General features: G+C 51.2%; 5 protein-coding genes across 5 annotated transcripts; 2 read left to right on the forward strand and 3 right to left on the reverse strand.

Moving 5' to 3' along the window:
• Positions 1 to 31: 31 nt before the first annotated feature.
• M438DRAFT_347214 (Metallo-dependent phosphatase) lies at positions 32 to 1,399 on the reverse strand. The gene has a single exon (XM_029905848.1). The coding sequence runs from the start codon at positions 1,145 to 1,147 to the stop codon at positions 179 to 181; it is 969 nt and encodes a 322-aa protein (XP_029758621.1). The 5' UTR covers positions 1,148 to 1,399; the 3' UTR covers positions 32 to 178.
• Positions 1,400 to 1,674: 275 nt separating this feature from the next.
• On the forward strand, positions 1,675 to 3,996 carry M438DRAFT_356992 (DUF590-domain-containing protein; the record flags this gene model as incomplete). Its single annotated transcript, XM_029907137.1, has 3 exons — positions 1,675 to 1,786; positions 1,839 to 2,728; positions 2,776 to 3,996. 3 exons carry the CDS (start codon positions 1,675 to 1,677, stop codon positions 3,994 to 3,996), a joined length of 2,223 nt encoding a protein of 740 aa, XP_029758622.1.
• A 104-nt stretch (positions 3,997 to 4,100) lies between these two features.
• Positions 4,101 to 8,770, reverse strand: M438DRAFT_382251 (uncharacterized protein; the record flags this gene model as incomplete). Its single annotated transcript, XM_029908916.1, has 4 exons — positions 4,101 to 6,284; positions 6,335 to 7,024; positions 7,080 to 8,609; positions 8,662 to 8,770. The coding sequence occupies 4 exons, from the start codon at positions 8,768 to 8,770 to the stop codon at positions 4,324 to 4,326; spliced, it is 4,290 nt and encodes a 1,429-aa protein (XP_029758623.1). The 3' UTR covers positions 4,101 to 4,323.
• A 601-nt stretch (positions 8,771 to 9,371) lies between these two features.
• M438DRAFT_336962 (Zn-dependent hydrolase/oxidoreductase) lies at positions 9,372 to 10,692 on the forward strand (the record flags this gene model as incomplete). Its single annotated transcript, XM_029903941.1, has 3 exons — positions 9,372 to 9,556; positions 9,618 to 10,510; positions 10,562 to 10,692. The coding sequence occupies 3 exons, from the start codon at positions 9,372 to 9,374 to the stop codon at positions 10,690 to 10,692; spliced, it is 1,209 nt and encodes a 402-aa protein (XP_029758624.1).
• An 834-nt stretch (positions 10,693 to 11,526) lies between these two features.
• Positions 11,527 to 13,301, reverse strand: M438DRAFT_356995 (S-adenosyl-L-methionine-dependent methyltransferase; the record flags this gene model as incomplete). Its single annotated transcript, XM_029907138.1, has 2 exons — positions 11,527 to 12,972; positions 13,101 to 13,301. 2 exons carry the CDS (start codon positions 13,299 to 13,301, stop codon positions 11,527 to 11,529), a joined length of 1,647 nt encoding a protein of 548 aa, XP_029758625.1.
• Positions 13,302 to 13,346: the final 45 nt, after the last annotated feature.

The raw sequence follows: 13,346 nt of genomic DNA on the forward strand, positions 1-13,346 counted from the left end.
TATATACCCTTTCGAACTGTTCATGTTTCCTGCTCCCTAGATCTCAACTTAGTTCACTGTTTCGTACGTCTTGATTACACTAATCGACAGCAGAGCACTGAGCATGTATTTCAGGCATTTGAGAAACGTTAATGTGGACATCGGGGCGACAAAGCGCTGGGACAGCCCATGTTTCATATTATATCTCCACCACCTGAGGCATATTTCTCAACTGTCCAGTGTTAATATACATAACACTAGCATTGATCAACCTACTAGCCCTTCCCTCACCACCCCAAACACGATCCCAAACCACACTGCCCACACCATGCCAAACCACCTTGACCAAATCAACCCAAAGCCACAGATCAAAAAACCCTCTGATAAAGCCATCCTTTCTCCCGCATCCATCTTCGAAAGCCTTTTGCGCGTCGTCGTAATACATGGTTTCTTTTCCTCTGCCAGCGTGCACGTGGCCGAAAATATGGAGACGTGGTTTTACACGCCAGAGCTCCGAGAGTAGATGTTCGCAGCCCAGACCGTAGAGATCCATGTGGTGTTTTGGGGGCGTGTGGGTTATGAGTATGTCCACGCCAGAGGGAATAGTATCCCTCCACGCATCCTGACCTCTAGGATACTGGAACGCAAACTCCGGTCCTCCACAAGCTGGAATCTGCGGCGCTCCATGAATTCTCAACTTCCGGTTTCGATGGGAGGGAAATGTGAGTGTGGTGCCTGAATGTTGGAGGTAATGGATGTTGCCCCAATCTAGAGATGCTCCTTCCACATCTGTTGGGGGAAGAGTTGTTCGTGATCGTGGATCAAGGTAGGTATCGTGGTTTCCTGCTATCACCACTTTATGCGCGTGTGGAAGGGAGTTTAGCCAGTCTATTTGGGCTTGGAGTTCTGTTGGTGTGCCGGCTTGAGTGAGGTCGCCTGCGTGGATGAGGAGATCGCCATCGGGGACAATTTCTGGGACTTGGCAATGTGTGTCTGAAAGGCAAACCACTCTGATGGGAAGGAGATTTGGTGGTAAAGAGGCTGAGGAGCGGAGTACTGAGATCAAGCGGTGTAATGTCCGTAGGAGGAATTTGGGTGGTGAGAGAAGGAAGAGGTATAAGAGAGATGGTGGTTCGAATGGCGAAGGAGGCGCGAAGGGAGAGAACATGGCTACTGTATACTATCGATTCATGTAAAGAGGAGGTTGTCCTAATTCCGGGGTTTCTCTCGATGGTGGTGAAAATGTATAGACAAGTTGGAGATGGTTGGAGAGAGTGCATGTGAAGGTCTCGGTACTGAAGCCTAGATTGATCGACTTGTTTTCACCGAGGCTACATTTGGCCCGGCAGAGTCACCGTCAGAACTGAGAGCCAAAAGAGCGCGTGAATAGGCTTAAGATGCGCTCTCATCTGGCCAATTGCTAACTTCTCGATGTTCATGCATCGAGACATGCATGCATCGAGGTGATTGGGACACCCGCTGTGGGCGTCTAACAAAGCGGGGGCTTCAATACACAAGGCTTGCATGTGAAACCCTGATTTGATGACGTATGAGGACGCGACTTCTGGGAGCTCTGGATCAAGTTTCGAAAGCACAGCTCCTCGACAGACTGCTTTCGAGAGCTTCCCTGCCTTATCTCTCCTTTTGAATCAACAACCTGCTCTCACTTGCTGTAACAGACAGCACTTGATCAACATGGTGTCCTCTCCGTCCGCTCCGTTGTCTCCTGAGTTCAAGGACAACAAGAAGGGTCTCGCGACAAACATGGAGACTGACTATGTCATTGTCTTCCGCTTCGCAACCACGAGTATGTGAATACGGCCTCAATGTCGGTACTGGTACTGATCACCGCGTTATAGGCAAGGGTGAAGCTGGAAAGAAGTTTGCTGAACTCGTCGAAAGACTCGCTAAAGTCGGACTGGCTACCGAAGTTCGCAATGGTGACAACCACTCTCTGTTGATCTTCGTCAAGGTTGCCAGCGAGGAGCATGTCAATGCCGAAGTGTACCGCTCAAGAGTCAAGGACTGGATCCATGGGGTCAGAGCAGCCGCACCATCCAAGGAGACCCAAAAGGCCATCGAAGACGAACCCCTTCACGAGGCCGAACGCTACCGTATCATCTACCGCATGATCACCAACCCCGAAGAAGAAGGTGGAGCTGGCATTACTCCCAAGGATGGAGAGTGGAAAAATGTCGAGTCCATCTTCGCCCTGCACGACCATACCTACAACAAGGAGTGGATTACGAGATGGACCAAGAAATACCTTTTGGAGCCCGAGGATCTTGACGAGATCAGGAACAGACTGGGCGAGAAGATCGCATTCTACTTTGCCTTTACCCAGTCTTATTTCACCTTCCTCGTCTTCCCCGCCGCTTTCGGCGCGACTGCCTGGCTTCTCCTAGGCAGATTCTCGCCCATTTATGCCATTGTCAGCAGTTTGTGGTGTGTCATCTTCGTTGAATACTGGAAGCATCAAGAAGTCGACCTTGGTGTGAGATGGGGTGTCCGTGGAGTCTCCAAGATTCAGACCAAGCGTAGACACTTTGAGCACGAGAAGGAGGGCACGGATCCTGTTACTGGAGAGAAGATGCTGGTCTTCCCTGCCACCAAGCGTCTCCAACGTCAGCTTCTCCAGGTCCCTTTTGCTATTGCTGCAGCCACTGTTCTCGGTAGCTTGATCGCTACTTGCTTTGGTATCGAGATCTTCATCTCAGAGATCTACAATGGCCCCCTTAAGTCTGTTCTGGTGAGTGATTCGTGCCAGGAGTTTCAAGTATCGTGCTAACTATACAGGTCTTCCTCCCTACTATCATCTTGACCACTGTCATGCCTGTCTTGAACGGCATTCTCACCACTTTTGCCGAACGCCTGACCAAGTTTGAGAACTACGAGACTGATGATGCCTTCAAATACGCCATGACCCAGAAGATCTTCGTCCTGAACTTCATCACCTCATACCTGCCCGTTTTCCTGACTGCCTTCGTCTACGTTCCTTTCGGCGCTGTTGTTGTCCCTTACCTTGATGTCTTCAGTCTGACCGCGAGACCATTTGCCGAAAACGAGAAGCAGCTGCAGGCACCCAAGGTTGGCTCTTTTGTCATCAACCCTGATCGTCTACGCAAGCAAATCATCTACTTCACCGTCACTGCTCAAATCGTCAACCTCGGCATGGAGGTCATTGTACCTTACCTCAAGCGCCAAGGCTTCAGCAAGTACAAGGAGATGCAGAGTGAGCGTGCATCGAAGAAGGGTGGTGCTACTCCTTCTCCCACCGAGAGCGACCAGCCCGATGAGGCCGCTTTCCTGACCCGCGTTCGTCGTGAAGCTGAGCTCGATGTCTACGATGTCACCTCCGATCTGCGCGAGATGGTCATCCAATTCGGCTACCTCGCACTCTTCAGCACAGTCTGGCCTCTGACTGCCGTCTCCTTCCTCGCAAACAACTGGCTCGAACTCCGCGCCGACGCCGTCAAGATCTGCATCGAGATGCAACGTCCCACCCCCGAACGCGCCGACACTATTGGTCCTTGGTTGGACTCCCTATCTTTCCTCTCCTGGCTCGGCAGTATCACCACTGCTGCCCTCGTCTACCTCTTCAGCAACGATGGTCTCGGCCCTGACGGCACTCCCAAAGACATCCGTGGCTGGGCCCTCCTCCTCACAATCTTCTTCGCCGAACACGCCTTCCTCCTCGTCCGCTGGGCCGTCCAAATCGGCATTTCCAAGATCGACTCTCCGGGACGTCAAAAGGAACGCCGTGATCGCTACTTCACCCGCCAACAATATTTCTCCGAATCTTTGGAGAAGAGCAAGCAGCTTCCTCAAGTCGGCAAGTTTGGCGAAAAGATTACTAGAGAGAGTCTCGAGGAAGAGGCTAGACAAAGTAGTTTGAGGAGCTCGAGGTTGGAGGACAGATTCTGGGCTCGCCAGAGGAATTGGCATGAGACCGCTCAGATTGGTGCGGGGTTGATTGACAGAGCCGCCCCGCCTCAGGAGGTCAAGAAGATGCAGTAGATGGATTCCTGGTGACGATGGAAAAAAGGTGAACGTTCGAGAGAGGAGAGTTGGAGAAAGCAGCAACGAGGAATGAGGAAGTTACGATTGACGTTTTACCTGTATTTATGCAACCCCCCCAAAAACAAGCATTTGTCCTATGACTGTCACAAACGAGCGTGACATTTGACGAAGAATTCAAGATAACTCTCCCCCTGACAGGCCATCCGATGAATCCTCATACTAACACCGCTTGCCTTTCGACAACCACATTCACAGCACCATTGCGTGCAAGAAACATGACAGGAAGAAGACTGTTGTACCGGGAGGATATAGAGATGAGAAACACTACTCCCACCACCTCCCATCCAACCCCTCCAAAAAGTCCAACTTGACACCGAAAAAACTCTTCCACACATCAACCTCCAACCTCCAAGGCCTGGTCGTAACCGCAAAATACGCAATCGTCGAATAATTCCTACACATTTCCCGATTCTTACCCACCACGAGCACTTTATCCCCCTTCAAAAAAACCTTGCCTTCGATTTTCTTTTCGTATTCGTTTAGACGGAGGCGCAGAGCGTGGTGGATGCTCCATTCGCTGAAGGGCATGTCTTTGGGCACGAATTTCCATTCCCAGGTGCGGCCGATGTCGTCGGCGAAGGAGGTGCCGTCGCGGTTGTCGTAGCCTAGCATCAGGGGCCAGAAGTGGGGGGCGGACCAGATGCGGAGGATGGAGAAATAGGCGTCGGGGTTTTTGGCTGCGTAGTCGCGTGCTGAGTCGAGGAGGGGGGCTACTTTGAGGGGATCTTGCATGGGTTGACGCGGTTTCATTTCTTGTGCGTCTTCGCGGAAGTCGAAGTACAGCTCGGGTTTTGCTGGTCGAGCGGGTTCTTCGAGGACGACGGCGCAGCCGGAGTATTCTGGCTTGTAGCGGGGTGCTAGTAGTCCGTGACGGTACAGGTGCGCGATGGTAGGTCGTGTTATGTATTTCCAATCTTGAGGGTACTTGTCGGATGCCCAGAGAAGCGCGCCATGGCCAGACTTCATCACATCATTACGAATCTTGTCCCAATCTTCCCACTGGGAGGCAGATCGGGTGCGGTTAGAGTGCGAGGAGCGGACGTCAGGGATATGCTTCGCACGTTCTGCCTGGTCGAAGAGGGCAGAGTCTTTCCATAGCATGCCCTCCTCAGAGCTGAAGAAGGGACTATCTCTCTGGAAGAAACAGGTGATCATGGCGTTGGCGAAGGTCATGTCGCGTTTGACTCTTCGGTGCACATCCGGATCAACCTCAAGGAGCATCATAAGCATGAATTGACGCTCGAGCATTCCTGGTGCCCAAGGACCCTTAGTTCCTTTGGCGAAGAAGTCGACGTACGCCTTCATGATCTTTTGAGTTTCGGCGTATTTCTCTTGAGCTCCAGGTTCGAGATCGGCTTTGTGCCACGCTTCTTTGAAACTGCTAGCTCTGGTTCGATCGATGAAGAGCTCCCACTCTTCCTTCATGTCTTCAATCTCTCCTCTAGAGGTCATGATAGTGGGCAGTTGTCTGGGTGCACGGTAGCCAACAGCCTTATTCTCGCGGAGGTTGGAGAGCGATGGATCTTCCCAGAGTTCCAGTGCCATAACCATATCTTGCCATCTCGGCTCCTTCTCGTTGTGATCGTCGACCCAGCGGCCTCGAATGGTCACGCCGGCAGCTTCAGAGAGTTCTTCAATAACACCTTCAGCATATTCCTCATCAGATACCCAGTCACTGCCATCGTCCTCACCTTCTGAGACTTCCTGATACTCGGTATCGCTCAGCTCTTCGTCAGTGTCGAGATCGTTGATCCAGCGGTTGAGGTCCAAGCCGTGGTGCTCGAAATTATGCATCTTACCAGTTTGACTTGCAAGCACACCTTCATCACCAGCGTTAGATTCAGCGTCAGCATCGGCCAACATCAACTCGTGGCCTGAATTGGCAGGGGCAAGATCTGCGGCTTTCTTTGCAACTGCAATTATCTTGCTGGCGGTTTCAGGGATCTCTTCGTCAGTCCATAGACTACGGTCCCAAGGGAATAGAACCTGATCTTCCAGCATATCCTCTTGCTTGTACAATAGCTGAGGAGGGGCTTCTTCTCTGTGGCTTCCATCACTGCCTCTGGAGAAGTATCTCATTCTGGTGCCGTCACTATGAATCCAGTCCCAAATACTTTTGCCCTTGCCCATTTCGTCTGGACGCAGGTCTCTTGCACGAGAAAGATGCTCGTCACGGGTGAGAGTACGCAGAACATGCTCGGCGGGCTTGTAGAAGTCCTTGGGATCTATAGAAGAGTTAGAATCAGTGTGCGCATGGTGAAATTGACAAACATACCTCTGAAACGGAGGGCTCTGATCAAAAGCTCCTGAATCGAGTTGTAGAGCGAAGAGTAGTGCTCGCCACTCTCAATGTCCCACACAACGATGTCGTAGTAATCCTTGAAGCCAAGGTGCCACTCGCGGAAGCGGTCGATCTCATCCCAGAACTTGTCGTCAATTTCCTTGACAATTTGCCATTCAGATCGACTTGCTCTTCCAACACCAGACTTGGTTCGAATGAGCCACTTATGCTCTTGAGGTGGTTCGACAATGACATTACCAGTTCGACCGTCACGAACCATGATTGCCATCTTGTAGGACTCCATAACAGCGTACTGAATCCAGCGTCTGGTGACTGGATCGTTACGCTTCATATGTGCGCATACAAAATTTCGAGTCTCGACAGCATGATGAGTGCGGCGCTGTCCATGGGCACGAGATCCAGTCTGATGGTGAGAAGTCATGTGTGCTGCTTTGTCCATCTGGAAGTATGGTATAAACCCGACTTGAAGAAGCTGCTCATGAGTGATGCTCCTGATCCATGATGCCCACTGCGCAGCCGGGAAGTAGTGATTACAAGTCAGAATGTTGAGCTCGAAGAACTCGTCCCAACTTCGGGCTAGGCTCACTGCCTGGAAGAGCGAACAGTCTTTCGCGATGACTGAAAACTGCAGCCATCCACCTCTGGACATTGCCTTTTCGCTAGCTGTAAATCGTGTCAGAGTTGCATGGCAGATGTATATGCATATTGCAGGACTTACGATAGTTGTAGATGAATCTGCCACAAACCTTGACACGAATCTTCTTGATACGGTATTGTTGCTGATCATCAACGTCGCCGAAGTCAACAAAAGTGGTTCTGTCTTGGTTGTCTTGCATAGTTTTCTCTCTCTTCTCCTTGATTTCCTTCTCACGCTTGGTCTTCACATTCTTGACTGGGAACATGGGTCTCGATGTGAACTTGGTACGTCCAGCGGGTGCTTCCGCGCTGGCAGAAGGGACACTTTCGTCTTCATCAGGCTCGTTGTCTTCACGACCAAGATCAGCACATGCATCACGTAGTTGTTGCAGTCCAGGTTGTTCCATCTTCAAACACAAGTCTCTCAGCTCTGCGTTGGTCACGGATGAATCAGCCAGGAACTCTTCCACGTTCTCAGCTCGCAGTGCTGCTGGTAGCAAAGTCGCATAGCCAAGCAGCAATCGACAGAACAACAACTGCTTGATGTCAGGAATCTGCTGCATCAAAGACTCGATCTCATCGTCAGCAAGAGGAAAAGTCTTGTCCGTGACGATCTCGGTCTTTGATGGATCCTCAGGATCGAAAGTCTGCAAGACACCACACATGGTTGAGCCTTCACGCAGCCGGATGCGAACTTCATCAGGTGTTTCGATGTGGACCTCACCAGGCTTGGCCTTGCTAGCTTCTTGAACTTCTAGAGCCTTTGCCTTTTGTCGTGCTTTCTTCTTTGCGTTCTTGGACTTGTTGGTCTCCACGAGTGCCTGAGAATTTGACGCCTCCTTCGACGGAGACTGCACGTCGGCAGGGTTCGCGTTCTCCTTCTTCGGAGTCGACGCGTCTGCCGCGGCGGCTTTCGGGGACCTTGGCTCGTCCGATGCTAGGGTGATGGGTTCTGCGAGCCACAAGAAGCGACGAATGAGATCGACGTAATTTTCGCGTTCGTCCTCGACAAGGTCCTCGATAGGGTCCCATTCCTCGCCACCTTCTCCTTCGGCGGTGAGTTCCTCCTCGAATCTGTTTCTCTCTTCCCAAACCTTCTCAAGGTATTCGGCTTGTCTCTTTTCGTTCTCTTTCTGTCTCAACTTGTCCAGACGAGCAGAGACGTCTTTCCAGTGACGCTTGAACAATGCGGCCTCTTGCTTGATCTTCTTCTTCTCGGCATCCCGTTCCTTCTCTTCGTCGTCCTCAAGATTGCGGACCCAGCCGAACCACTGTTGCTGCCTGTACAAGACCTCGGCGGTTCGTCTCTCAAGCTTCTCCAGAGCGCGACTGGTGTTGTGCTTCTCGCTAATCAGATGGTCCAGATAGTGTTGGTGGCCATAGTCGAGCTCGAGAGCGTAGAAGCGCGAGTGGTGGAGCTTTCTGGCACGGATACAGCGATCGAGAAGACCGTTTTGTTTGAACAGGAAGGCGTGGAGCGTCTTGAGAGTTTCCTCATCATCTATGTCGTCAAAGGAGATTTTATGTATAGGGCGGTCGACAAGGTAGTCCGGAGGGTCCTTCTGCAAAGCGTCCAACTGGGCACCTCTACGCTTGTAACCCTTATACAAACCTGGACATGTCAACTGGTGTGTTGTCACGTACAAAGTCCGTTCGATGCTTACTGTAGACTTGCCTAGCATGGAAAGAACAGAACAAGCCATTAACGTTGGTAGCTTCCTCGCTGCATCGCCGTTCATCCGACACGTATAATGCCTGGCACTGTGGCGCCATGCTGGCCGACGATATATTCCCCTAGTCCAGCAAGACGGAACAAAAGAATACGCGGCGCTATTCTATATCTTATAGCAAAGACATGAGATGTTGGGGAGGAAGGGAAGAAGGACGGATTGATAGACGCGGAGCTGCATCGCGGCGGTTACACGCGCCCGACGATCACTCCGCTTTTCACATGTCTCGAGGAAGACCGCCAAGTTGCTGACCTTTGATCAGGTCGTCGATGGCCGATCAATGTCTTGTTCTGAAGATCAGATCCTACGAACATTCACATCTACATTTCGAGGCCACCAGGTAGTATCGACCAGCCATATCAGAGTCAATTGAGGTGCCTAAAGGGCCCGAGCTACATCGGAGATAAGTAGTGAAAGATGGACAAAATCCGCATGCTTTCGCAACGGCGCGGAAGCATGAAGCGACCGCCGGTGCAATTCCTCGCATTTGGTCGAGTGGAATTATTGAATGACCATTATATATTGAGGCAGGGGCAGGCCTCGCTGACGGCGTGATGCTTTCCACTTCGCGTTTGTGCAATCGTTCAATTGCAACAGCCACCAACGTCGTCAAGCATCAGCAAAACTTCTCGACCTCGACCACAATGTCGTCGGCTTCAACCTCGTCCGCTCTGTACGCAACCGTCTCGTCCTCTTCGCGAGCAACCGGTGCCGTGCCAAAGAACACCAAGGAATTGCGCCATCATAACAAGAATGGAAAGGGCTTCATCAACCCTTGGGACTCTTATGTCGACAGAACTGCTCCACAAATTATCTCGGCTTTGATCTGGTACACACATCCGTTGTCCAATTCACCATCGCAAATCCCATTGCTGACCATTGCGACTCAGGCGAAAGCTCTCGGGCAAGCAGAACACGCCCGATACGACCCCACCCACCGTCCCAGTTCAGAAACCCGACTTCCTACCCACACGCGAGACCAAGACGTTACGAGCAACATGGCTAGGACACGCCTGCTACTACGTCGAGTTCCCTAGTGGCTTAAGAGTTCTCTTCGATCCTGTCTTTGAGCCGAGATGCAGTCCCTTGAGCTTCATGGGCCCGAAGAGATATACTCCCGCTCCTGTCGACGTGGCCGACATTCCCATAATAGACGCCGTCGTCATTTCACACAGTCATTACGATCATCTTTCATACCCTACCATCCTCAAGATCAAAGAAAAGCACCCGGATGCCCACTTCTGGGCTCCGTTGGGAAATAAGCCATGGTTCTCGAAATGCGGCATCGAGAACATGACCGAGTTGGACTGGTGGGAGTCGAGGGACTTCACTCTGTCTGCGAAGAAGCAAGATGCGGAAACCACACACACCGAGACCGGGTCGACTGTGAACGCTGGAGGTGCCGAGGACATCAAGGCTGTCATCGGCTGCCTCCCTTGCCAACATACAAGTGCTCGTACTCCATTCGACAAGTCACACACCCTATGGGGCTCATGGAGCATTGAGAGCGGCGGCAAGAAGATCTGGTTTGGAGGAGATACTGGCTACCGCTCTGTCCCTGACCTTCCCGAAGAGGAGAACGACTACGACGAGAAGCACAACTACCCAACATGTCCTGCTTTCAAGGAGATTGGTGAGCTCAGGGGTCCATTCGATCTCGGGTTGATCCCTATCGGCGCATACGACCCTCGTTTCATCATGTCTCCTATGCACGCCAATCCTTTCGACAGTGTTAACATCTTTATTGATACGCAATGTAAGAAGGCGCTTGGAATCCACTGGGGTAAGGACTTATACATCGACCTTCGAAGATGTGTTCACTAACGAATACCAGGCACATGGGTATTGACAGAAGAGGAAGTCCTTGAGCCTCCGAAGCTACTCAAAAAGGCAATGGCCTGGAAAAGCCTTCCCGAGACTGGCGTGTTTGACGTCTGCAATATTGGCGAGAGCCGCGAGTATTGAGTTCTAGGCCCGTCCACCGAGCATAACATGTCGGCGTTCGATGTACACATACACTTACACATACACTTACATATTGGGATACATACTGACCAACCTCTAATCATCGAAATGCATTTGCATACAACTCTGACTCAGACTTCCAGTGAACTGACACACCGCCCCACTACACGAAAGACGACATGGTCGTCGTCCGCAGCTAGCCTGTTCACTGGACTCCTGAGTCCGAGGCTTAGATGCTCTCATCGGCTATTGGTCATACTTGGTCACATGAAGCTGAAGCGTCAGAACTAACTCAAACCACCAGCTCTCCCTCTCTTTCCGGACATCCCTACGCAACCTTTATATACGACATATCTTAGGATCCTTTTAATAAGCAAAATAGCCGTGGTAGTGTAGTGGTTTAACACACCCGTGGTCTTAACACGTGCGCAGTCATTCGTTGTTACTCAACGCCGTGTCAGTCTAGATTCGAGGAGGTCGGGGGTTCGATTCCTTCCCATGGTGCTTTTCTTTTTGTGTTGCCTTTCTTTTCTCTTTTGGATGAAGTTTTGTTCTTTTCTTTTGTATCCTCGATGGTAGCGGTGATCCTTTTCTTCTATCCTTGACTCTCATGATATGCTTCTGCTACTATTCGACCAGAGTCTTGAACGGAGAGTGAGGAGTGTATTGAATATATTTCCATACCGTGTTGATCGTTTGTGGCATCCGGTCGAGGGTCGCGTGGCGTGTGTGTTACTAACCCGACAAGCCTGTTGGGAGCTGTGAAGCAGTCTGCAGTATTCGATGCAGAGTAGACGATGCAAACGTCGCATGCGCCACCTAACGACTCACGATTCAGTCGTCGAAACCACCCCATTCCTCATCCTCTTCTTCTTCGTCTTCGTCTTCGACTCCGACAGCCTCTGTAGCTGCTTCTGTGATGACCGCGTCAGGATCTCTGACGAACCCGGCAACGAAGAAGCCCATGGTACCCTCATCAGTGCCTCTTTCGCATCTGATACACGCGTCCGCGAGAACAGTCGCGTCCTCGAGGCCTGCATGACCTTTGAGAGCCTCTCTTGAAGCTTCCGGGTCGCCTCTTCTGCTCCACTTCTTCATACCCTCAACCTGATCTTCGCGCCTCATAATCTTCCAGCCGCGCTCTCTGGCAATCTTTGAGGACAGAGCCCTGACAACTACGTTCTCGTTCTCCTCTGCGTGTATCGAACACGTGGAGTAGGTGACTTTGGTCGCAGCTGGGAAGGCGAAAGCATGAAGCACGATCTTGAGCTGGAATCCAGCAAGGTTGTTCAATCTCGTCTTCAGCTTTTCCGCATCGTCCTCGACTGCTTGTGGGGTTTCTTCGCTGAGTTCATCGTTGGTCTCAGCAACGACTGGCACTTCGACAACTGCAGTAGCCTTTCTCTTACGTTTCTTGCTCGGAGCTGCTGGAGCAGTTGAAGGTAGCGATGGTAGATGCAACACCGCAGTATCATCGCGACCAATGATACCACTTCCCGAACAACTGGGATCAAGGAGAAGAGCACCAACATCGGCAAATTCTTGAGAGCGAGGATCCAACTTGGTGAAGTCTTGCGAAGCCTTGACGGAGATGATCTTTCCAGCACCAGCCAGTTTGACCATTTTCTCCAGCGTCTGCGCTCGGATTGGATTGCGCTCACAAGCAGTAACTGAAGCCTTCAGGCCGTATGACTTTTGCGACGATAGGATTGCAGCCAGATGAGTGGTCTTGTTGCCTGGAGCCGCACAAGCATCTATGACCTGACCGTCTTTGGGCTGAGGATCCAGTAGATAGGCAGGGAAGCATGATGCTTTGTCCTGGAATATGATCTCACCAGCATGGTAAGCAGCATGTTTGGAGAGATCGATCGCAGGGGGGATTGCGACAAGACCGGGGATATGCTCGTCGAAGTAAATACCTCGAGGAGTAGTGCTAAGTTCCTTGAGTGATGAGACTGTCGTGAAATCGGCGAAGAAAGTGCTTTTTGCCTTTGCTAGGGACGTACGCACAGCATTGACACGAACCCATCTCGGATGGAATGCTTTGGTACCATTGGCAGCAGCCTCGGCACTCTCGTCTGCAGCGGCGGCATTGATATGGGTTCTGAATGCATCTAGTGTAGCAAATCTCCCCTTGATTCGACACTTGGTGAATTCAGCACCGAGTCTTGCCTTGTGACGGGAGATGGCAAGATTTAGAGGGTGCGATTTGGGAGCAGCGACTCCCTTCTTAGCTAGAATGAGATCATGAGCTAGAAGCAATGCAAGAGTCGGTGTCAACTAGAAAGATGTCAACATCTGATTGTCAAGGTATATCACAAGAAAGAAGTTCTCTGTTCTTGTCTGCTGTCAGAAGCGGAGCGGTCCAGACACAGAGCAAGGCACAAAGAGTTGCAAGCCAACCCTACCTTTTTCTCGAGTTTCAGAATATCACTCTTCTCGATGACCTCTTTCAATACAGAACTCCATTTCGTGGTTTCTGCTACCAAAGCGAAAATAGCGCCAGGTGAGCTTTTCAGGTCTTTCTTGCCGAAGATCCGATTCTTCAATGATCCGCCTTTCGCCTCTGCATTGGCTAGTATGTCGGAGGCTTCATAGTATAGTGACATTGTTGATGAGTTTGTAATGGCCTAAGGGCAAAATTTGATCGAAGA

Source organism: Aureobasidium pullulans, assembly GCF_000721785.1.
Source record: "Aureobasidium pullulans EXF-150 unplaced genomic scaffold scaffold_14, whole genome shotgun sequence".
Taxonomy (NCBI): domain Eukaryota; kingdom Fungi; phylum Ascomycota; class Dothideomycetes; order Dothideales; family Saccotheciaceae; genus Aureobasidium; species Aureobasidium pullulans.